The sequence below is a fragment of the Pelodiscus sinensis genome, chromosome 1, assembly GCF_052426305.1.
Source record: "Pelodiscus sinensis isolate ZL-2025 chromosome 1, ASM5242630v1, whole genome shotgun sequence".
Taxonomy (NCBI): domain Eukaryota; kingdom Metazoa; phylum Chordata; order Testudines; family Trionychidae; genus Pelodiscus; species Pelodiscus sinensis.
Genome location: NC_143052.1, coordinates 128,133,725 through 128,158,989, shown reverse-complemented (window position 1 = coordinate 128,158,989; position 25,265 = coordinate 128,133,725). Strand labels below are relative to the sequence as shown.

Here is a 25,265-nt window from a genome sequence, read left to right as displayed (position 1 = left end):
GTGACCTGATAACCGCTGCTCAAAATAATTTTCATCTTTTTGCAACAAGTTGGGGTGACACTTTTCAAGATGGAGTTTCAGCTTAGCTGGCTTCATTGAGTCATTCCCCAAGACTTTGAAACAAATAACATGTTGTGGCAAATCCATGCCTTCTTTTTCTTGACAAGTGAAGCCGAATTTGACGTAGTCCTCCGAATACTTGCACTTGACATTTCTTCCTGTCGTTGCCATTATAAACAAACTACACCACACCTGTAAAACAGCACATGTAGCACAACAACTGCTCAGCACAACAGCAGCAGCTACACTGACGCTCAGAGCCTCAGACAGACGTTACTGGCAACACAACGCGGTTATGTCCTAGGTGACACTATGGATGATGCGCTGCGTGTTTGTGAACACGGTGTAAAACAGCCTAATGGCGGTGCCTCTCACGCTGTGTGACTTTGGACAATGTTCCTGTGGACCATCAAAAAAGTCACCATGGACCACCAGTTGAGAACCACAGGCTTAAACCATCTCTGAACACCCATAGCAGGCTTCTTGACATATCCCTAGAATATCCTCTGTGGCTAGCTATACTTTCAACTACAATTCTCCCTTCTCCCTCCTTCATACTTACTTATTTCTAAATTTGGAATGACCTGATGGAGTTGAAATCATTTGGCTGTGCAAAATAAATATTAGAATGGTACAGCTGAGTCCACTTTGGCCCTGCTTACAATCACTTACTGACTAATGTATGTTCTGTATGCAACTTGGATCACTGGCCAATTTACCCCGATGGTTACAGTAAAAATTGCATCACAAGACAAAATGTGAAATGAGTTTAATTCTTTTTTTTCCCCAAATCTTTCAAATCTAGGTTATATCTCTGGGCTTTGACACCTTTGGTATTGCTAAAATTGTCTCGCTAACACATTTACATGAATTAATGCATAACTGCTCTCTTTCACTTCAGTTGCACACCACAAGCAAAAATTAGCTGTAGGCAGTACACTTGAAATCTGTAGTTCATATTCTGGAAAGTCTTTTATGAAAGGCAAGTCATGTTGAATCAAATATAATGTTGTCACTGGAAGGAGAAGAGAGGAGTTAGGAGTGGACTGGCTTTGTGGCTAGGCTGTGTGGTCATTAATAATGAGAATTTTCTGCTGACATTCAGAAATGGGAAGATAATGGATGCCTAATCACTAAAAATAAAAATCCTAACAGAAGTAATTCAGCAGTACTTGTTCCTTTGCGTCACAATTGATTTCCAGGTTTTTCAAAATGTGTGTTTACTGATTTTCATTATATAAAAAGATATTTGTGCATCTGTCCATGAGTCTGTCCACCTGTCTGAGTCTGTCTGTTCAAGAATACCTCTTAAACTTTAGGAGTTAGCACCACCAAATTTAGTACATAGCTTCCTCTCATCATAACTTAAAGCAAGGTCAGGGTTTGATTGTGCCAGGGAAATGGGATGTGTCTGGAATTTGATTGTTTTCCATAACATGAAAAGGGAGGGGGCTGAGTGGATGGATGCTTACTTACAGTCACCACTGGTTGCAGGAAGCTATCTGCAAAGCTTTGCAGATTGACCACTTGTGGGTAGCCATACCACCACAGGAGTGGTCAACTGGGGATAAGTCTTGCTATTTTGCCTGTCACTGGCCCAGGTAAGTGGCCCCTCCTGCCCCAGATCCCTACCCCGCGTCCTTGGTGTCAGACTAAGGGGAGAGAAGAGGGCAGGAAGCTCTGCTGGGTCTGGGCAGCATACAGAGCTGGCCCACCCCCACTCAGCCAGGCCACCCAGCACAGCTGTGGCCAATTAGCCTGTGCAGCTCTCCCTTTCTTCTCCCTCTGGGCCAAGTCCAGGAAGCGCCAGTGGGAGGAAGATAGGAAATCATAGACAGCTTCTTGTCCCAGGCCCTGCCTCTGGCTCTTGTCAGTGCCCACCCCTACATGTCTTCCATAATTACTTCTAGCTACAGTAAACTTCCGATAATCCGGCACCTTTGGGACCCAGGGGGTGCCGGATTATTGGATATGCCGGAGTATCAGGAGGTACTCCGGTGGGGGCCTGTGATGGCTCTGCGTGGGGGGAACGGCGTGGCAAGGGGCGAACCCTCTGCCGTTTTGCAAGGAGGTGGGGGAAAGCCCCACACAGCCGCCTGCTACAGGCCAGCTGGGGCTGCAAGTGGTGGCGGAGGAGAGGGGGCGAGACGAGGGGCGGCACTGCGGGACCAACCTGGCAGCACCCCAGCTGCTCTGCCCCACCGCTTCCCTGAGTCCGCCGCTTGCAACCCCAGCTGGCCTGTTGCCGGTGGCTGCGCAGGGCTTCCCTCGCCTCCCTGCAAAATGGTGGAGGGTTTGCCCCTCACTGCGCCGTTCCCTGCCCCCCCAGCCTTCCGCAGTGCGGGTCCCGGCAGACCTGTCACAGGGGTATAATCCCCTCCTCTCCTCTCCTCTCCTCTCCTGGACCCTGAGCGTGTGTGGGGCTCACAGGAGCTCCAGTTGTCTGGCTGGCTGGAGCAATTCCGGGTTCCAGTGGTGCCGGCCTATCAGGAGTACCGGATCACTAGATGCCGGACAATTGGAGTCTTACTGTAGTAGGCTTTGTCATCCAGCTAATATGTGTTTTACACATATTTCAAGCTCTGGTTTAATGCTTAAGTTGCTTTGGTGGAAATGACACCATAAGCACCGGAGCATCTGGTGATGATGTCCTTTTCTTTGTACGGTGATAAATAAGGGACATCATCCTAGGTCTGCCCTATAGCTACTGGTGGGAAATTCGTGTGTGTGTGTGTGTGTGTGTGTGTGTGTGTGTGTGTGTGTGTGTGTGTGTGTGTGTAATATTTGTATACAGAATTGCAGATGAAGCATTTCTGCTATGATTCTGACACATCTCTTGTAGTTTGCAGTTATTGCTAGGCTCTGAGTTTTTCCTCGTATATAGCAGAGTGAGTTTGATTGTACTTTTGCATAGTTATTGCAGGAATGTAAAAGGAGAGCAATGAGCATCCTGAGGGCTGTTACTGTGTAGAAAGCATGCAGTACCTTTCTCTGAATGCTCTTGTTGATCTTCTGCAGCTTCCTAATGCTTTATAGGAATACCTATAAAGGAGGCCGATACCTTTATAGTTTACAATATGGGCTAGTCCTGTGTGTGCAATGGAATATTTAGTTTGACTTCTAATTAAGAAGCTTGTTTCAGAAGATTATTCTGTAGCTTTTTCCTTGATTTTTTTTTTTAAAAGACCTATCTTCTGCAGAATGCCTCAGTCCAATAGGTGAGTTGTGGTATTGAAGTGGGGCGGGTAAAATACGATCTGCAGGCTACATCCATCACACCAAGCCACCAGATCCAGCCCAGTTCCCTGCCTGCCCTGCCCCTGCAGGCTGCTCAGAGCAGCTTTCTGAACTCTGTGAGCCAGGTGTTGTGGGGGGAGGGAGAGGAAGAGGATGTGCATGCAACTTCCGTCCACAGCGCAATCTTGCAGTTCCCATTGGCTGGAGCCTCTGGTACTTCAGCCTCTTTCCCCCCCAACACTCTGACTTCTGATACAGAGGCAGTATTGCGGGGTGACAGCAGTCCCTGTCTGTGGGGGGCCTGAGCTCCCTGTGAACAGAGGCTGTGGGGCGGGGGAGGAGCTGGGGGAGGCTGCCCCAAAGCAGCTTCTGTCTATGGCAGTACCAGCGCTGGCTGAGGACAGAGGCTGCTCTGTGGCTGCCACCCCTACACCACCACCACCCCCGCTGCTCAGAGGGGAGGGGCAGGCAGCACTGTAGATCTCGTACAGGGGGAAACTGGCTTTCAAGCTGCCTCCCCCCCAGCACCGGCTCCTGCTCCCCACTCTTGCTGCCTCTGTTACACTGGCAGCAGCAAGCTGGGATGGGGGAAATGCGAGTAGTTGATTAGATTAACCGATTAGCCTAGGCTTATCAGTTAATCGACTAGCTAACTATTTGTTCACATCCCTACTCTTCACCACTTACCAAATTCTTGGAGTGGCCCCCATCAAAAATGATTGTCCTCTCCTGTGCTACAGGGTACTGTGCACTTAGGAAGCATTGTACAGGCAGTCCCTTGCAGCTAGTGCGGGGTTGCCTCACCCCATTTGTAAGTAGGGATCCGATGTAAGTTGGATCCATGTAACCCGGGGACTGCCTGTACTGTGATATTCCATAAGAAAGGCCATCCTGGGTCAGACCAAAGGTCTGTCTAGCCCAGTATGCTGTCTGTAGACAGTGGCCAATGCCAGATGCCCCAGATGGAGTGGACACAAAGGGTAATTCTCAGGTGATCCCTCGCCTACCATCTATTTCCAGACAAACAGAGGGTAGGGACACCATTCATGCCCATCCTGGCTAATAGCCATTGATGGACCCAACCTCCATGAATCTATCTAACTCTCTTTTTTTAACCCTTTTAAAGTCCTAGTCTTCACAACGTTCTCTGGCAAGGAGTTCCACAGATAGTGCGCTATGTGAAGAAAAACTTCCTTTTGTTTGTTTAAACCTGCTGCCTATTAATTTCATTTGGTGGCCCCTAGGTCTTATATTAGGGGAACAAGTAAATAACTTTTCCTTATTAACTTGTTCCACCTCAGCCATCATTTTACAGACCTCTTATCATATCCCCCCTTAGTCTCCTTTTTTCTAAGCTGAAAAGTCCAAGTCTTTTTAATCTCTCTTCATATGGGACCTGTTCCAAATCCCTAATCATTTTTGTTGCCTTTTTCTGAACCTTTCCCAATCCAAATATAGCTTATTTTAAGATGAGGTGACCACATCTGTATTCAGTATTCAAGATGTGAGCGTGCCACGGTTTTATATAGAGGCAATAACATATTCTCCGTCTTGTTCTCTATCCCTTTTGTTTCATTATATTTTCTATAACTTTTGTCTCATAATATTGTCTCACATTAGTCCTGCATTTGGGAACTGTTTACAGGAATGGTCAGTGATGTATGAATTTCACAGGGTATGATGAGGCTTCATCTATGGGTATTTCTAGACAGCAGTTGGAGGTGTGATTGCAGCACACGTAGACAGGCCAAAGCTAGCTTTAAGCTTGCTGGCATGAAGATTAATAGCGGTGAAGCTGCAACATCATGTGCTTTAGTGCAGGCCATATAAGCCTGCCTGGGACCAAGGGTACTTAACTGAGTGACTAGTTGACATTGTCGTCTGTGCTGCTATGGCTATTGCTAACCAAGCTACTGACTAAAGGTAGCTCAGTTATGTCTATGCAGGCTGCAATCATCTCTCCAGTGTTTTACTTCTCTTTCTTGGCTGCTTATTTAGTTTTGTCCTGTAGGATTGATTGCATGTGTTTAGTCTTTCCCCTCCAGCTTCATTTTTAGAGTTGCCAGGTGTCTGGTATTGCCCTGGACAGTCCGGTATTTTTGCCTCCTGTCTGCTAAAAAATTTCAGAAAATACCAGACACCTAAAATGTCCAGTATTTTTTGATTTCCTCCCCCCTTCCCCTCCGGCCAGGAGGTGAAAATACCGGACACCTGGCAACCCTATGACACACTCAGCAACTGGGCCCAGCCCCTCGCCCCCCCGGTCCCCGACATCCCTATCCCCCCGCCCCTGGACCTTGTGCTTACCTGGTTCCACAGGGAAGCTGTGTTCTGGTTTGACCAAGAAATCAAAGTGGCCACCGGCAAAAAGCCTAAAGACCAAGGGGAAGCAATGCCTCCCCTGGGTCTTAATGCTCAACCGCTTCCCTGTTCCTATCCCTATTCTGACTCTGCATGTACTCTGAAAGGGGCCATGCTGTTTTAATGCTATTTTATTTTATTTTTTTCTCAACAACTTTGGTCTCTCCTCCTCCCCCCCCCCCCTTTTTTTCCACCTCAACAGAATTTTTTCCCCGGTGTTTTTTTTTTGGGGGGGGAGGGTGTTCAGTATTTTTGGTTAAACCATCTGGCAACCCTGTTTGACATAGTTTGAGGGATAGCCCTAGATAGATATCAGACTGTCACAAGTGTTTTAAAAAGCTTAGAAGAGGCAAATATTGCTTCTCCCTGCCCATCTACCCCACTTTTGTTAGCAAGTGCTTTATTCATTTCTCTTCAGACAGACAGCATTTTGGCATCAAAATATTGGTGTTAATACTCCAGTCTTAGTTCATGCTGAGCAGGAGCTGCTACATCTCTTCCATTATCATTGTATTTGGAATCTACATATGATATATTCTCAGACAGCATTCCCTGTGGTCTTCGTTTCTAGGAAATTTTCATTTATTTGCCAGCTGAACTTGAAATTCCTCTGCCAGTTACAAGAAGACTGTCCTGTGGGGCAGCAGTAATATCTTTTTCAAGAATAGATGCATATGACGGAAAAAGTGGATTGAGAGAAGAACAGTTTCCCTATTGCAGCGAATCCATGAAAATACTATTCAATCATCTGATGAATTGCATGGTCCCTGTGGCCTACAAAATTAATCCTTTTGGCAGTATCCACTGTTGAAACATCTGCTGAAATACCAGAACCCCTGCAGGACCTGAGGATCCTGGCCTTCTTAAATGTATTACAGATCAGAGCTGGCAGTTATGCTAGATTAGCAACAGTTTTGTATTGAGACTTCACAAAGACCTCTGAAGGGATCCTTTAAAAATGGAGAACGCTATAGTAAGTAATACATCTTACAGCTTGCTACACACTCGTATTTCCATTGTGTTTTAATGTTTAGGCATGTGGGGCCTGATCCAAGTAAACTTAATGCTTAACCCGTTAAGCAATTACAGTACATGGGATTTTACATCCCTAATTGAAAACGTGGAGGGCTTGTTGGAGACCCTAATTGCCCTAAAGCATGGGACTTCTGGAGGTATGCATATGTAATTCACGCTGGCTTGTTATGACACTCTCGTGCCCCCTGGCCCTCCCCAGCCAGTGGCAACTAGAACATCTACAGGCAGTCCCCGACTTACGTGGATCCGACTTACGTCGGATCCCTAGATACGAACGGGGTGAGGCAAGGGCACATGCGCAGCAGCATTCCCGGGGCTCGCCCACCTGGGTCCTAGGATCCTCCTCCCTCCTCCTCCTCGGGCCGGCTCCGACTGGGGTCCCGCAGAGCTGCCGGGCAGAGGAAAAGTGCCTCCCCACGCCCACTGCCCCCCTGCCAGCAACAGGCTGCCCCCTCCCCTGAGCAACAGGCTGCCGAACAGACAAAAGCAGCCTCTCTGCCCCTCCTCCCCTCTATACATGCTGGGCTCCCTGAGTGCAGCAGCGTCCCCGGGGCTCGCTCACCTGGGTCCTAGAATCCACCTTCTCCTCCTCTTCGGCCGGCTCCAACTGGCCTCTGCCTGCAGCAGCTGGCCACAGGGACAGGGATCCCGCAGAGCGGCCGGGCAGAGGAAAAGTGCCTCCCCACGCCCGCTGCCCCCCCCCCCCCTGCGGCCTCACATCCTGCACGCCTCCCCCCTCCCCCCCCTGCCAGCAACAGGCTGCCCCCTCCCCTGAGCAACAGGCTGCCGAACAGCAGACAAAAGCAGCCTCTCCGCCCCTCCTCTCCCTATACATGCTGGGCTCCCTGGGCAAACAAAGACTCCACCAAAACAAACAAAGTGCTGGCCTCATTGTGTTAGCAAAAAAAGGACCCTCCTCCTAGAACCCTGGGTGGTGTGTGGAAATAAAGCTATTAGCTCAAAGCATGGTGCAGAGCTGTTTGGTATTTGATGAGTTACTTCTTTAGTCCTGAGTTTGTCACAGGGACAGAAATAGATGTGAAATCTTCTGAACAGGGGAACAGACAGCAAAACAAACATTAGAGGGGAGTTAACCTTTCCCTATGCTATCCAAAACTAAAAAAAATGTTTGGCTAGAGTTTCCCCTACAATATGTACCAGTTCCGACTTACATACAAATTCAACTTAAGAACAAACCTACAGTCCCTATCTTGTACGTAACCCGGGGACTGCCTGTATTGATTTATGGAACTGCTACAGCCTTGGCTTAGTTAGGTGCATCTTTTTAGCTCATGTAGTAGAAGCTCAGGTATTAAGCTCCAGAGGTCCTGGGTTTGATCCTAGCTGATGATGACTTGAGTCTTTTGGGGGTCTGAAGTGCACCAGAGCATTACTTGGAACACAAGTGTAGCATTAAGGACTGCAGCATTTGTACTAGAGCTAACATAGGTCATGCTGGCTCTCACCATCCACAAAAACTGTGGTTTCTTCACACAACAAGTGTTTGCTTTGCAAAGGTAGAAGTCCATACCTTCATCAGCTGTGTTGAGGGTTGGCATTTCAGGCACAGGAGCTGTGGGGCAGTGGAGCACAGCAGAATGAGTGTGCCCACTCAGTGCACTCCCCACACGGATCCTGCTGCCGTGGGAAGTGCGGCGGGGGGGCCACGACCACTGCTGCTGCGTGGCACCAAGCTCCCCCCAATGATCTCCAAACCCACATGCATGGAAGATGGGGTGCTATGAGGGGGAGAGGGTAGGGTGAGGCTTGGGGGCTGGTAACAGACAGCGCTCCTCCTCTCCCCCCCCCCCGGGGAGTCCTGGGCCGGATTGCACGATTACTCAGACCAGGACTGGCCTGTGGGTTGGGAGTTTGAGACCCCTGCCCTATGTATTCAGATCTCCCACAGAATTTTAAAATATTGTGCACATAATCTTTAATTTTTTGGAGTAGAATTCCCTCAGGAGTATTTATTTATATTAGGCCACTCAGTAAGGAATGGAATCAATAAGTGATAGTAGGTGGGTAATCACACAATTTTGATAATGAAATGCAAATAACCTAACAGACACTATAAAGCTCATGTAATTTGTTTATTAAAAAATGTGACACATTTTTTATTAAGAATATATTTTGTAAAAATCCTAATCTTTTCATGACCAATTTCAAAACAGCCAAAAAAATGCTGACTTTTCTGAACAAATTTGTTTCCTGCAAGTAACTCAACTTTACTCTCAATGCAGAAACCATTACCATGGTTTGGAAGTAAGGTATCTCCTTTTTTGCTGACAAAGAGTTCTTCTGCTTATATCTGAAGGACATTTCCAAATTTGAGGATGTAGTCATGCTACTCAGACATGTACCATACCTTATGTGTGACCCTTGTATATTATCTGGCCCATAGGATTTGTTGGCATTGAAACTTACAAATACCATGGGCTTCAAGCTCAGATTTTGATTTGTCTCTGGTTCCTGTTATTACTTCATTAACTGGAAGCACCCTCAGGCTATTACTTCATTAACTGGAAGCACCCTCAGGCTATCATCTAAGTAACATGTCCTAGAAGGGATGCGAATGGCTAACTGGTTAACCAATAAGCATCATCCTTATCAGGTGTTACTTACTGGCAGCCCAGCCTGCAGTGCAGTGTGGTGGGCTGGTATGGCCCAGCTGGAGCAGTCCCCGTTCACCCCTCTGGACTGTCTGGGCCCGCCGTTCCATGCCACGAGAAAGGGGTGCTCTAGCCCATCCAGAACAGCCTGCATCTGTGGTGGGCCCAGTCCAGCTGGAGCAGTCTGCTGTGCTGTGGGCATGGGGGCACTCCATCTTGGCCAGGCTGAGGCAGCACCCCGCCCACCCTCATTTCAGCAGTTAACTGGTTAAATATAACATCTGAACAGTTGACTGATTAAACAGGATTTTACATCCCTAGTTGGCTTACAAGTATTTGAGTAATAGCTGGGTAGCAACTTTAATGATTTCAAAACCAGCTGTAGATGTTTTTCAAATTTTTGGTGCATTTCTGGGGTCTTTACTTACTTAATCTACCTGAAAATGCATTGGCAAAGTGCTGGGATTTTGTGGTATTAACATAATCAATAGCTGTTTTCTATTCACACTGGGTTGCATCATTTTCAGTATGTAATGAAAGTATTTTGCATTTTCCTATTAAACCTTGCCAATTATTTTCTCTTTAGATTGACTGTTTATGTAAAGAAGTTAATCTGTCAATGCAAAAGCACACCCTTTTGGCCAGCATTCTTAAAGGTTAAATAGAGTTGCAGTTGATATTGTATTAAATGATGTGGATCATTTTGTTGAATGTGTGTCTTTATACTCAAAAGACTACGGCCTTAATATAGCCAGGTACTTAAGCAAGTGCATAACTTCAGCCCTGTAATTGAGCACATTGATTTCAGTGAGAATTACAGGCAGTCCCTGAGTTACGCGGATCCGACTTATGTCGGATCCGTACTTACAAGTGGGGCTTTTCTCACCCCGGAGGATGCACCACGGTCCCGCCGCCTGCATCCTCCGGGGCGAGAAAAGCTGCTCCACATCTCCCTGGTCTGCTGTGGGGGCCCCCCCAGCAGACCAGGGAGATGCGGAGCAAAGCCGCGGAGGACACGGGCGGTGGGACCGCCCAGACGCGCCGCGGTCCCGCCGCCCGGGTCCTCCGCGGCTTTGCTCCGCGTCTCCCTGGTCTGCTGCCACGTCCCCCCCCCCCCCAACTACAGGAAGCCCGAGGCAGAGTTTCTCTGCCCCGGGCTTCCTGGATCAGCTGCTGATCAGTTTCAGCAGCAGCTGACTTGGGGACACCTGGGACAGAGCAGCTGGGGTGCTGCCAGGTTGGTCCCCGCAGCGCCGAAGTGCGGCGCTGCGGGGACCTACCTGGCAGCGCCCCCAGCTGCTCTGTCCCAGGCGTCCAGATTCATCTGCTGTTGAAACTGATCAGCGGCTGATTCCAGGAAGCCCGGGGCAGAGAAACTCTGCCTCGGGCTTCCTGTAGTCAGCCGCTGGTCAGTTTCAGCAGTGGCTGAATCTGGACACCAGTTCCGACTTAAGTACAAATTCAACTTAAGTACAAACCTACAGTCCCTATCTTATACGTAATGTGGGGACTGCCTGTATTGCAGCAGAGGCTCTAGCCTAGTAACATAGTTCAAGACCGTCTCCTGCCTTTCTGTAGTAACTGTGGTGGGTCACAATGCAGTTTTAAAAGTTGACGCCTACAATGTAAATGATCCCTTCCTCAGGAGGTGAAAAGGTTGCAAATTCAGATCCATTGTGCAATGCATGAGGATAAGTTAGGGGAGGCTGCCTGAGGTGCAAATTATAAAGCTCTGTTTCTCTGGAACTATTTATGCAGCATCACACAAAGGCATGTGGGGCCCGAAAATTCAGCACATTGAGGCTCTCCAGATCTTTGCTTCTGCAAGGTTTTTTGGGAGGGTAGCTCATTGAGGTTGCCCACTATTTCAGATGTTGGTCTAATGCAGTCTCCATGGAGCCATGCAACATCTAGCTATTTCATGCTGGGTGTGAAGGATTTGACTTAGTGTCCTTTCATACCAGTGTATTTTAGAAACTGTGGATCATTATGAAAGCATTTATGAGCCATAAATAAGTGAAATTTACGTTTTGACCTTCAGTAGGTTTGACATAGCATCCACCCAAGAGGCACAGAGGAGAGATCTATAACATGAATGCATATAGCTAAAAGTCTGTAAGACTTCAGACAGAAAAGTGAGACCCACTGAAAGCGCAGCATCAGCAAATTTGGGGTCATATTACTGACAGGCATTAAAGAGATCAGAGAGACAGAAGACTTAAGACCATGAAAACTTCTGCATGGGCAAAGCATAGCAAATGTTCTCAAGGATGCTGTTTACAGAGAAAACAACAGAAAATGTCCAGGGCTTGAGGTAAATCTTCTCTGAATGCTTGGTGTAAGAGGTCTGTTTTAGCTCAAGCTGCTAGAGTTTGCATAGTGCTCTCTCAGGAAATTGAGTTGAGCTATATTTAGTACAGCAGTTATAATGGTTAATATTTTGAATATTAGTTATTTTTCCAAGCGTTCAACATTCTCAGTGGTTACACGCACCCATAGCACGGGGCAGCAGCCAGCTCCCCAGGAGCAGGGTGGGATCCTGCATGTAACTGTTCACATTATATCCCTCATATGTAACAAGCTGGTAAAATGGGGTGGAGGAGAGAGGAGTGTCCAGTTGAGTGCGAAGAAGGGAGAAGTCGACACAGCTCACTTTTTGTTCCCTCCTAAATCCTGGCAACCACCAGGTGTTTTAGCCACCAATTGTCTCTCGTCTTTTACTTTGATTGGAAACTCTTTAGGGTAGGTGCTCCTTTTTTTTTGTTTTGTTTTTTTGTTACAGTGTGTGGCACACAGGGATAGTGATCCATGACTAGGGTTCCTAATTTAATTGTAACTAAAAATATTTAATATTAATTAAAATATATCATAAAGGCTACAATCCTGCAGGTGCTTAAGCTACTCTTTTTTTTTTTTTTTTTTTTTTAATGTTAGTATCTTCTGGTTCTAACTACAAACTCATCTGTTTATTCAGCCCTTGTTTAATACTAAAGTTTTCCTTTAACCAATCCCCAAAATAAGAATGCTCCCCCAAAAAAAATTTGCTGAGGAAGAGAGATGTAGCAGTAGGTGGAAGAAGCAAATGGGGTAAAGAGGTGGGAGGGTTTTAAAGATAGGAGAGACAGAAGCATAGGAGAGACAGAAGCATGTTTGTATTGCGAGGGGTAAGAGCATAAGAAGTTATGGAGAAGAGTCGAGGGGATGAGAGTAGATATGAGGGAGATTGGGACTGCAGTTGCTGGGCAAATGGGAGGGGTTAAAGGAGAACAGCAGACAAGACACTTCCTCACCTGTGACAGAGGAAGAGAGTTGTAGAAATAAGGGGAGGCAAACTGAGGAGAGGAGAGAGGTTATGTCATATTGGTCAATTTTCTCGTGGGAAACTGAGATCCTGTGCAGAGAGAGAACTGGAGGCAAGAGGAGAGGGAGGCTTGAGTCAAAGATGGTAGAAAGGTGGCTGGTATTGTGATCAGGAGATTCAGTTAAGCTGGAGAAGTAGAGTTGTTTTGCAAGGAAGATGGAAGAAGAGAAGAAAATGAATTTGTAGTGAGGAATTTTTGGGTTTTTCTCTCCTTTGTCTCTGAGCAGTTTCTCCCCAGATACTGAGGGGGACAGACAAAACGTTTCTTTCCAAGAAAAGACTCTTCACTATCTGTAAGTAGGGTAAAGTTTAGATAAATCCACTAGGTTTTATTGTTTTATGCTTTGGGAATGGGGGATCTGATGTCTGTGCATTTAGAAATGGGTTTTCCTCTCTTTTGTAACTAAGTTTTGTTCCCCATGGGGAAAATTCCCTATGAGTTTATTAATTGGTGGCTCTTATCATCTAGCCAATACAACTGTGCTTGTAACCGGAGTATTGTGGTGATAATAAGTTATTTCTTTTTTATTAACCTGGTATTGGTTAATTTTTGTGTCCTGATTTTACTTTAGGGCTGAGATTTCCCAAGTTCTCTTCCCTGCTTTTCTTACCATTACTTGGGTGGTGGTAGCAGTTTTTTTTATCCCCAAAATCTAGGTCTTTAGGATTTTTTTGGGGGAAGTTTTATACCAAAGCCTGGTTGAAGTCACCACGAGTGAGTGTGGGAGACTGTGAGGAGAGCAAGGTGAAGAGCCAGGAGTCAAAATCAGAGAGGAAGGCTGGGGAGAGGAGAGACAGGACAGTTGCTGTGCTATTCAAAAGGGGGAAGAGAGAGGATAGGAGGATTGGATCTCATGACCTGATCCAGGGCAGAAAATAGAGGAGAGGACTCCATGAAAGAGTGCAGCTGTGGAAGGGCAGTGTCAGGCACAGGGCAAGATCGAGAAAGGGGCTTTAGTGTCTGTAGCCCAGGGCCCTAGGCAGAGGGGGCTGGCTTAGCCTGGGGCCCTGTGCTGCAGACACTAAAGCCCCGTATTCCACACCACCCCTTCCTGGCAGGGGGTGGAGGGCTGTTCAGCATACTGCCATTACTCCTTCCAAAAGGGGGCCACACAGATCCATTTGTCCTTCCCCATAGCAAACAGAAGCTGCCCCAGGTAAACGCCCTGGACCCCAATGCTTCGCCCCAGCCCCGAGCTCCCTCCCAGACCCTACAACCCAACCCCCACATGAGAGCCTCCTCATGCCTCAGTCCCAGCCTAGAAACAGTACTGCCAGTTGGAGCCCTCACTACTTCCACATCCACCCTCCTGCCTCAGCCCACCGAGCTGCTCATTTTTGGTCCCGCCCCAGTGCCTACAGGGCCCCACAAAATCTAATAGCCTCAGGCCCTGAGAAGAGTTAATCAGACCCTAGTCAGATGAAAGGATCTAGGTTTCTGTGAGAGCTGGTGGGAGTGAGATAGGGGAAGGTCATGGGTGGTTGTGATCTTTTTTGATTGTGGAGTATGACTTCCAGAGCTAGCAAGGAAAGGAGGGGGAAGGGTGTGAGGTTAGGAATGGTGGCAAGAAGTGAGTGGAGGTGGTGGCAAGGATGAGAGTAGGAGAAGAGAGAGGGTGGGGATAGAGGGAGAAGTAGGAATAGAGCAAATGTCATAGGACCTTAGGAGGAGGAGGCTGAAGAGTGTGTGGACATGGCTGGGTTTCTGTTGCTGATGGTTTGGGGAGAGTGAGATGGAGAGTGGAAGAGGAGCAGTCAGAGCTAATAGGAATTGTAGAGTCTAACAAGGATATTTGTTTTACTGCCTTGGTCTCTGCCTGCGATTGACCACTGAGGTACAATAGGTGCATTGTCATACAGCAAAATGTTAAGATATACCAGGAAATAAAACACATTAGCAATTCTTAGAGAGGCATGTGTAAGACATGTTTGTCTTGTGGAATTCCAGCGTGTTCTGCAGGTCAGGGTTTTGTGGAATAGTTTCCCCAGTTGTTAAGTTTTCTTTCTCACAGCATCCGAAGTACTATTTCATGGTAAATGCTGTTCTGATTATTTTAATCACTCAGGGTATGTCTAGACTACATGGCTCTGTCGACGGAGCCATGTAAACTAGTTTACCCAGCATAGGCAAAGAAGCAGGGATTTAAATAATCCCTTCTTCATTAAAATAAACATGGCCACCACACTGTGCCGATGATCAGCTGATCCGGCACAGCGCAGCAGTCTAGACGCAGATCTGCCGGCTGGGGAAGCCTTTGCCAACCGATCCTGTAACCCTCGTTTCACAAGGCATAAGGGATCGATCGGCAAAGGCTTCCCCAGCAGACAGATCCGCGTCTAGACTGCCACGCTGTGCTGGATCAGCTGATTGTCGGCACAGCACGGCGGCCATGTTTATTTTAATGAAGTGGGGATTATTTAAATTCCTGCTTCTTTGCCTTTTGCTGGGTAAATTAGTTTACATGTAGTCTAGACATACCCTCAGTTGTTAAACCTGCACTGTATACTTTTTAGTGGGTTGGGAAACAGTCTGCTTTGGTTGGTAAGTAAGCCTCCCTTACTCCTAGTACAATGAGGGTTACCGGAGTCGGAGTAAGAAGTCCTCCAGCTTGACAGTATTTCCACATTATTTCAAAATAAGTGGCTGCTGTGTGGACGCGGACTAAGTTATTTCGAAATAATGCTAGTTATTTCGAAATAACGTTGCTGTGTAAACGTACACTCTTAGACTGAGCTGGTTGTTCTTTGGGTCATTATTTTATGACCCAAACAAGAGTAAAGTCAGTCTCTCTATTCATCAATATACCATGTATAGATGCTCTGATACCACAATATGTGTTAGGATGAAAAAAATATGATTAGATTATTAGAATAAGTCTATTAAGGAATCTTAAATTATTTTACCAGCTCAAATAACTAAAATAGCATTAGCTGCTTGTCCATTATGTCCATTCCTGTATTGCTGTGTTCACCTCCCAGCCGAACCATGTCACCCCAGTCTCACCCTGAATTATTGACAGAATTCTTTACTCAGGAATTGAAATAATAGACTGACTTCTAATTTGGTCGTGCTGCTGGTGATGATGTTGCCATTTACTGACACCAGTGTCTCCTTCAGAAAGTATCATACTTCTGCCAATCAGTAGTCGAAATCAAGGGCCTTACAGGTCAGCTTTGCGGTGCAAGAGAAATCTGCAATATGGAATTTAGTTATAATGTAACTTATTGATTTACACATATACACTATCCCGAGATGATATAGTAAAACAGTATGCTGGTCAGTCCCCTCTTCCAGGAATTTTAGCCGAATGCCAAGGCCCAGTTCCCAGGAGGCAACTCTGTCCCAAGAATTGCCTCTGATTAGAACTCCGGACACATAGCAAACTCTCCTGTTACTTGCACATCTTCCTCTCTCCCAGAGTTGCTTCCGCACAGAACATTGTAGAACTAAAAACTAACAGCAAAGCAAATGTCTTCCTAAGAGTCAAAACTTGCTTGCACACCAAGAACATGGAAGATTGTGTAATCATCTGATGACTCTGAATTATTTCTTAGAGCTCCCCAGATACTTGATTTGTTTTTCAGCTAAGGTACAAGTTCTAAATTCCAGAAATAAATATTTCATAGCGTGGCTTCATTGTGTACATTTCCTTCTCCATTTGTGCCACAGGTGGGTGGTGCTGCAGTGATGGCAGTTGGCATATGGACCCTAATTGACAAAAGCGACTATCTGAATATCCTGGCATCTAGTACATTTGCCGTGTCTGCATACATCCTGATCTTTGCAGGAGGTCTTGTGATGATTACAGGTTTTCTGGGATTCTGTGCAATCATCAGGGAACAAAGGAGCTGTCTTTCCGCAGTAAGTAACTGAATTTTATATTTAACAAAAGCCAATGCTTACTAATAAGAGTCTAATAAACCCTATTTAGAAGAAAGAAGGGCAGGTACAGCATTCTGTTAGTGCCTTCACTTGGCCTGGAGGTGAAACATAGTATGAAGAAATGTATCTTTTACGAAACAAGCAGCATATTTTGAAGGTGGCTTCCCAGTATACCAAGCATTTTGTTTTGTATCTGTGATGCAATTGAGAAACTATTGCTGGATATCCGTAAAATAAAATCAGCTAAAGTAACTTTCAGCAATTTTGTGAAATCCAGGTTGGTTTCCAAAAAGCTCTAAAGTTACTGGTGAAAATGAACACAAAAGCCTTTCAGAAAAGGTGCTGAATGCCACATCCTAAACTTTGTGTTAAGTGACAGCAAGATGTTGCAATCTTTCTGCTTATGTGTTTTCCTCCCTATTTCTTTCCAAAACTTCTGTAACGTAAATGTTTTATATTGCATTTCACTTCAGCCTTCAGAACCAATATAGCTCAGAGGAAGGAAGCGGGAATCTATTCTAGCTTGTGCATTATTGATAGAATTATTTACTAAATGCCAATTAAATGGTCACTCAGGCTGTGTCTGGACTACACTTCTCTGTCAACAGAGAGATGCAGATTAGGCATATCGAAATTGCTAATGAAGCGGGGATTTAAATATCCCGTGCCTCTATTAGCATAAACTTGACCACCACTTTTTTCGACATGGAGTTTTTTCGGAGGGGGGAAAAAAAGGCAGTCTAGACGCAAATCTGTCGAAAATAAAACCTTTTTCGACAGATCCTGTATTCCTAATTTTTTGAAGAATACAGGATCTGTTGAAAAAGGCTTTATTTTCGACAGATCCATGTCTAGATTGCCTTTTTAAAAAAAAAAACAAACTCTGTGTCGGGAAAAAAGCAGCGGCCATGTTTATGCTTATGAGGCGCGGGATATTTAAATTCCTGCTTCATTAGCAATTTCAACGTTTTGCATCCCTCTGTCGACAGTTGCAGCTTGGAAAACCCATTGGAGACAAAGGAGCTGAGCAGAGTTATGGCATGATCTGAAGACACAAAAGTCAACAGCAACAGAAGTTCTCTTTGAATGGAGGAGAGAGGTGCATAATGACACCTAAACAAGCTGAGCATTGTACAACACAGGCTGTGTAGAGAGTCGGGGCAGATCGGGGAAGGTAGGGTGGGAGCTTTGCATCCCGAGTGCAGGAAGCTCCCGAGGCTTGACGGAGACAGGTCAGCCAGCTCCAGGCTGGGAAGGGGAGGGTCAGAGTGGTTTGTGTCCCTCTTGCCAGGGATAAATGCTCTGAGCCAAGCTGCATCATTCCAGATGCTACAATGGCTAATCTAGCCCCTTGTGATCCTGGCCTTGCCTTCATCCCAAGCATCTGTGAAGCTTTGCACTGCCTGAGTATGTGTAAGATGTGGAAAGTTGCCACGTATGTGCGGTTTACAGGGCATAGTGTGTGACATTCTCTACCAGTGGAGTGAGCAACCTGCCTCCTTCAGGCTGCATGCGGGCCACAAGACGTTTTGCTGACGTTGACGGTCAACAGGCACTTCCCCCCTCAGCTCACCTTGGCTGCAGTTTGCCATTCCCAGCCAATGGAATTTGTGGGAAGAGGTGACTAGTACGTCCCTGCTGCCCCATTGCCTGCAGGCACCACCTCCACAGCTCCCCTTGGCCAGGCAAAGCAAACCATGACCACTGAATGCTGCAGGGGGAAGTTCACCAACATCAATGTTGGATGGTTCAGGAAGGCACATGATGCCTACTTCTTTGGGAACTCTTGCCTCTTCCGAAAGATGTACGCCGGCACTTTTTTCCCACACCAGACAATCCGAGTTGGAGAGGTGGACGTGTCTATTGTGATTCTGGGTGACCTAGTCTTCCCCTTGCTCTCCTGGCCCACAAAATCCTACATGGTTAGCATGGACCCTAGCAAGGAGGAGTTCAATAACAGACTGAGCAGGTGCAGAATGGTGGTAGAATGTGCATTCGGGCGTTGAACGGGAAGTTCAGGAGTTTCCTCACCCACCTGGACCTTAGTGAGTGCAACATCTCTTTTGTGTTAATGGCATGTTGTGTGCTCCACAAGTTGTGTGAGAATAAGGGGGAGACTTTTTTTGCCAGGGTTGAGGTCTAAGGCAGAACGCTTAGTCAGGGACTTTGAGCAACTAGACACCAGTGCCATCAGGAAAGCACATCAAGGAGCTGTGCTCATCAGAGAGGCCTTGAAGGACAGTTTTACACAAGACAATTCTGAGACTCTCCCCTGTGGCTCTCCACAAGGGGCCCTTGCATTCCCTGTGTGCGCCTTTTATGCCCCACCTCTCCCTTCCCCTGTCCTCCCTTCCTCTATTCTCCTCTCCCCTGCAGAACAGACAATAAAGAGATCATTTATTCGGGGGGACGTACCACAGGGGAGGGAATTGAAATAGAACATGGAATGGGGGGGAGGCTCAGGAATGGGGCTGGAACTGGCACTTTCCTCCGGCCACCTAAGCAGCCCTCCACCCCCATGTTCTGGAGCCTCGGCAGCTCCTGGTAACCCTTGCAGTAGAAGCTATGGAGCGGGCAGGAATGTAGATGATGGCCCGCTCCATGCCCGCCGCTATGCCCTGCATCATCATGGGGAGGGTGAAGAACATGTTCTCCTGTTGGCATGTGAGCTGTTCCTGTGTGGTCTTTCTGTCCTCCTACACAGCCCTTCTCTCCTCCCGGTCAGCTGCCGCTCCTCCTGGTCGGCCTGCCACTCCTCTCTCTCAATGACCTAATCTAGGCGCTCTGCCTCGACTTCCTGCACAAGGGACTAAGTCAGACCATCTGCTCCCTCATGAGCTCATTCTGGTTTCTTTTTCGCTTGCAGATCCTGCTTAGGTGGGTAAATGCAGTGGGAGGTGTGGCGGGTGGGAGGAGGGTGCGCCCATCTCTCAACTGTCCCAGTTGTGAAGAAAAGTTACAAGGGCAGTCATCACAGGAGACACTTTGTGTGGTTCCATGACACCAGACTACTTACTGGTGGCTTGGTGTGGGAAGGTATCCTACCACAGAGGCCGGAATAAGGCTAGCCTCTCCAGGAACCATATGAGAAGGATTAAGGGGTTTCTGTGTGAGAGCTTCATGGAGCTGAGTACTCTGCAGACATGTGAACAAGCTGCTCCATGCTCCCCAGCACTGAGTATGCTGAGAGAGGGCATGCCGTCCCCTCACAGCTGATCATCTAAGCCCGCCTGTCATTAGAGAAAGTTAAAGAACTCACCAGAAGTGCCCTTCCTGGGGTCATTGGTGGACTGCAAGACACGTTTGGGGTGAAAGGCTCTGAAGTGAGGAGCAGCTCCTGGCCCTTGGGCATTGTCGCCTGGCTGGCTGCCACCTCCTCCATATCTTCGTCATCCTCGACCCCACCCTGCTGCAGGCTGACACCAGGCATGTCTTGGCTGGACTTGATGAGTAATGTGGGGCAGGTGACCGGCGCCCTTCCCAAAATGGCATGCAGCTGGTTGTAGCAGCAGTAGGTTTGAGGTGCTGCCCCAGAGTGTCTGCTCTGCTCCCTAGCCTTGTGGTAGGACTGGAGTAGCTCTTTTATTTTGAGCCTGCACTGCTCCAAGTTCCTGCTATGGCCTTTGGCCAAGAGGCTGGCAGCAATCCTGCCATAGATGTCAGTGTTCCTTTTTTTGGTGTGGAGGTCTTAGAGGATAGACTCCTCCCACCACACCTCAATGAGCTCCAAGATCTCTCCTTGAACTTCTCCCTTGCTGGAGCTCTCCTGCATCCCTGGGCAGTGGAGGCCATTGAAGCAGAAGTGCTGGCAGCCATTGGGATGTCTGAGGGGATGTTGGGGGTGCTCATGTCTCCATGTGCCGGTCGCTTGCACAGAGCTCATGAAGCTGGTGACGTGGGACAGACACTTCCCCAATCCTTGGAACTTATAGAGCCCTGTGGGAGGGGGGAGCATGGAGACTCCACATGCGGCCAGAGCAGTCATAGCGGACAGCTGCAAGAGGCCTCCCGGAGCCCAATGAAGTCGAATTCCGGCACTGCAGCATCTACACTGCTGTGATTGCAGGCATGCACAGTCAGTAATAGCATTGCTCTTCATGAAAAACAAGACTACAGTTTTCAACTTCTGCAGCCCCTAAATGCAGAACAACGAGCTTAGATAATCAACCATATGGGGCTAATTTCAGAGAAATCCTAGTGTAGACCAGGCCTGTTTGAGCTACCTCTCCCCTTTTTGCATTGAAAGGTATCTATAAATATTTTTTCATATTCATATAACTTTATAACTCATATATAGCAATAAGCTATTCTTTCTGTAGCTGTTAGCTCTTGTTTGAAAAATGTTGGCCAGCTATAGCTTTCACTGATTTAAATTGAGTAAGGACTTTCAGTTTAGAATCATTGATTTCAGTGGAGCTTGAAAGAACTTAGAAACTCTCAAGATCATGACCTGTGTGTGTGTGCCCATGAATTGACTTCAGGTAGATACAGGGGGCCTTCTGTAACAGCTTGAAAATAAGTATGGTGCTTGGCAAAGGCAAGCCCAACATGTCATACTGTGACTATTTTAACAGTACAGGCAGTCCCCGGGTTACGTACAAGATAGGGACTGTAGGTTTGTTCGTAAGTTGAATTTGTATGTAAGTCGGAACTGGTACATATTGTAGGGGAAACTCTAGCCAAACATTTCTCCAGAGCTCAGTTTTATTCTCCCACACCTCACTTCCCTCAGTCCTTTATTCTCAAGCTGAGGTGTCTGCTGAGAAAAGCCGCTCCGCATCTCCCTGGTCTGCTGGGGAGAAGCAGCTAGTGTGGGGTTGCCTCACCCCGTTTGTAAGTAGGGATCCGATGTAAGTCGGATCCATGTAACCCGGGGACTGCCTGTAATGACATTAGTTATGTTTGATTAAATACAGTAATGTTAATAAGAGTTGTATAGCAGCAGTAGCCTAAGAATTTGTACAATTATTGCTTGTGGATGTACAATAAAATCTAAATCTGCAACACTGTCTGCTAAAATGATGAAAGTGCTTAAAGAAAGATTTAGATTTATTTTTCCTAATTGACTGTTCTCAAACTGGATTTTCAGCAGACAGTTTTATTTACAAAAGTGTATTCATTAGCAGTAATTTAGTAATTGTCATTCATAGAACTCTAAGTGCATCACAAAGAGAGGGCATATTATCCCCATTTTTAAGAAGGAGCAACTGAGGCACAGAACAGTGAACTTATATTCTTAAGAACCTCACAAGTCATTGTCAGAGCTAGGAATAGAATCCAGGTTTTTTGATTCCCGATCCTGTCCCCTATTTCACCAGTCACTAAGTTCAATTCTACCTCAAAAGATATTTAAAGTGTTGTTTACAATTCCTGATCTCAAAACTAATACTTGTATCCGTTACAAAACCAAAAATGAATGTATAAGTGACCCTTTTATATGTAAAAACAAGAGCAGAGGCATTTCACAATGTGGAACAGTTATTTAGGTAAATAGTAATTGACCACTGGTTTTATTTCCCTATTCCTTTAAATTAAAAAAAAAAGGAAAAATTTCCTTCTGTAGAAGAGTCATCTTTCATTTAATTTTCTTTTCCTTCACCTAGTTTCAGATTTGAGCATTGACGTATTACTGACACTCTGTATGTTATAAAGGCAAATGAACTAATGAATAAAACTTGGCTGCACAGGAGTGCTCTGAGCCAAAATGAACTCCTTGACTAATATGAGTAATGCATTGTACAAAAAGGCTGCCATGTGGAGCCATTCGTTATCCCTATGCATTTGTTATAACTGGGAGAGAGAGGGGTACTCACCTTAAATAAGCCAAATTATATTTCCACCTATTGCAAGACTACACTGAATAATTATTAAAATGAAAGTCATAATGAACATTGAAGCAAATTGCCTCCACTGGATTTTTTTCTAGCAAACAAACATCACATAATGATTGTCAAAAAATAGAAAGTTTTTTTTCCAGTATATGAATTGTACTTTTAAACTTTGTAAGACTTACTCAAATCTTTTGGTGGGTCACACAAGAGAATGGGTACACCAATATCATCTAGCTGTTGTAAGTTTAGGGCTAGCATGAAGTGCTAGCCTATTTGCCTACAAATGAATTGCAAGTGCAAACATGAAGGCATTTATTAGGGCTGGATAAAACATTTCATTTGAAACTTTTTTTTAAGAAAAGCAGAAACTTTCACAAATCTCATTTTGTCAAAAACACAATTTTCTCATTGAAAAACCTTTGGCTTTTGTTTTCACCAGTCCTATTTAGTGCCATCATGTTTGCACTTGCAATTCATTTGTAGGCACAAATGGAAGTATACGTTGTGCCTATACCAAAAATCCTGTACAGGTTGAACCTTTCTAGTCTGGCATCCTCGGAATCTGATCAGTGCTGAACCCCGGAGGCCAATATTATTTAGCAGCATTACCCACACTTCTACTGCTTACTGGGCTCTTAGAAGACATTTAAAGCTAAATTAGAGCTAAATAACAGCACAGAACACTGAGACTGGGGACTGTAAACAAATTTATGGGACCACAGGAAACTTGGCCACACCCATGATAAGTAAACAGATGTTGCTGGACCAGAGAGTGCTGGACTTGAGAGGTTCAAACTGTAGCTAAGAAGTGTAAGTACACTTGAACCTTTTTAATCTGGAAACTTTAGGAAACAGGCTATACCAGTTTATGGAATTTTCCAGACCATGGATGTTTGCCACAATGAAGAGTGTGCTTGGATCACAGGTGCACAGATAAAGGACGTTCAAGTGTACTCAGCTTTACATTAGCAACAACTAAATTCAAGGGTCATATGTTACTAGAACAAAATGCAGACCCTTTTTGGAAACTAAGATCTAAGATGAAAATCATGGGTCGGGAAGGGCAAGTTTTAAATTGTTGGTCACCAAGTAATTTTGTTTCTCTAAACTAAATATTTTTAAGGCAAGAAATGGCAGATCAGTTCTATTTTTCCTCTTACTGCCAAGTCAGAGGTGAGGCTCTTACTATTTAGTTACATGCTTCAGGGAACACCAAGTTAAGATCGAGCGCAATGAGTAACTATGGCTGTTGTGTTATTAAAGAAAGGAAAATAAAATATTAAATAAAACATACTACCAAATACAAATGATAAACTAGTTTATTTACATTATAATTTCTTTTGACTATCTTTTTGTGGAGATCTTTTGCAGAGATTACATAATTCAGAATGGGCAACCTCTAGGGGGGGCTTCTTTTTGTGGTAAGTTAAAATCAAATGCATATTGTTTGCCAGAATTATTGTGATTTCAGTTTTAATATCTGATCAGGCTACAATTTCGTCATAGAGGTTGTGTAATTCATGGAATCTGTGACTTCCAGAGACCTCAGTGACTTCAGGCCAGGGTGGCTGGGAGCTACAGAGTATCTCTGCCATCCGTGCCCCTCCCGAACCCCCCCGTCACGATCTCTGAGCCATACCTGCTGTGGGAGATGAGGACCCTGATACTGCCTAACCGCTGTGGATGGAGTGTGGGCAGTTCCCATTTTGTCACAGATATTTTAGTAAAAGTGACAGACAGGTCACAGGCATCAATGATGTTTTTCTTTACTGCTCATGAGCTTCCCGTCACATTTACAGTACTAAAAATATCTGAGACAAAATCTTAGTCTTCTGCATTAGGTATCTAAAACTGTTTGGGGATGGTTAAAATAATTTGTTTAAGGGCAAACGAAACCTGTCTAGTCAGTAATTATATTCCAAACAATTTATTTTTGGGAAAAGTAAGTAATTTTCACAAAATCCTATGAAATTGAAGAAGATATGTAAATTAGTTATTTAGCTTCTTAAGTAGCTTCTTCTATTTGAAGACAGGCCAATAACAATATTACAAATTTTAAATCCAGTTATATCCAGTTATTTCTTTGTTTACTAATATTTAGCCCGTGTCTTCTTTCCATGAATACATTGATAAGGTATCATGGATATCTGGTGAATAATAGGAGAAATTGTTAGGAACTTATGTTACAATCTCATTTTAAAAGATCAATAAAATAATTGTAGGAGTTTAAATTTCATTTGCTGGAAGTATCTTAGTAACATTTCTTTCACTAGTTCATGTTGAAATTTTTGGAAAGGTTTCCCTTAGATTGGTTTCTTTTTGAGTCTTCATTGTTTTGCTTTTTATTCATTTATTTGCGGCAGAGTGCTTGTAAAGAAGGACAGGATGAGTCATGGAGTGCTTGCTGCCTATGTAAGGTAGCCCAGGGTGTTTACTCTGCAAAACAAAACTCCACATGCTTATTTCTGCACACTCTGGTTCTTTGGCTGGAGGTTTTAATGTGAAATGCTTCAGGCTTTTGAAACCCCTCTCTGTGGATAATAGGGACCAGATTTTTAAAATATTTAGGCAAGGGAAATCATGCATCACATAAGAACAAAGGCTCTTAAAGTAAGTTGTCTTGGGATAGGAGGGAAGGTTCTTTCATGGATTGACAACTGTCTAAAAGACAGGAAACCAACGGTAGGAATAAATGGTAAGTTTTCAGACTGGAGAGAAGTAACTACAGTAAAACTCCATTGGTCTGACATCCAATGCTCTGGCACTCCTGATGGTCCGGCACCATCAGGAACCCAGAAGTGCTTGGGGCAGCTGGACAATTGGAGCTGCTCTGCCCTGGGCTTCCTGGAGTCAGCCGCTGGTCAGTTTCAGCAGCGGCTGACTTG

General features: G+C 45.5%; 1 protein-coding gene across 14 annotated transcripts in view; it reads left to right on the top strand.

Annotated features, from left to right (window-relative positions):
- TSPAN11 (tetraspanin 11) overlaps nucleotides 1-25,265 on the top strand; it is a 202,058-nt gene that overhangs the window by 58,926 nt on the left and 117,867 nt on the right. For 12 of the 14 annotated variants that reach the window (XR_016347303.1, XR_016347305.1, XR_016347298.1 and 9 more), the window contains exon 3: nucleotides 16,337-16,528. The exons of 1 other annotated variant lie outside the window; for it this stretch is intronic. Coding sequence is in view for 7 of the 13 variants with exons in the window: in XM_075900427.2 (XP_075756542.1) it covers nucleotides 16,337-16,528 (192 nt within the window). In the remaining 6 variants the exon portion in view is untranslated. Of the gene's footprint in view, nucleotides 1-6,041; nucleotides 6,632-16,336; nucleotides 16,529-25,265 lie in introns of those variants that run through there. One more of the 14 variants, XR_016347302.1, reaches the window with a different exon arrangement.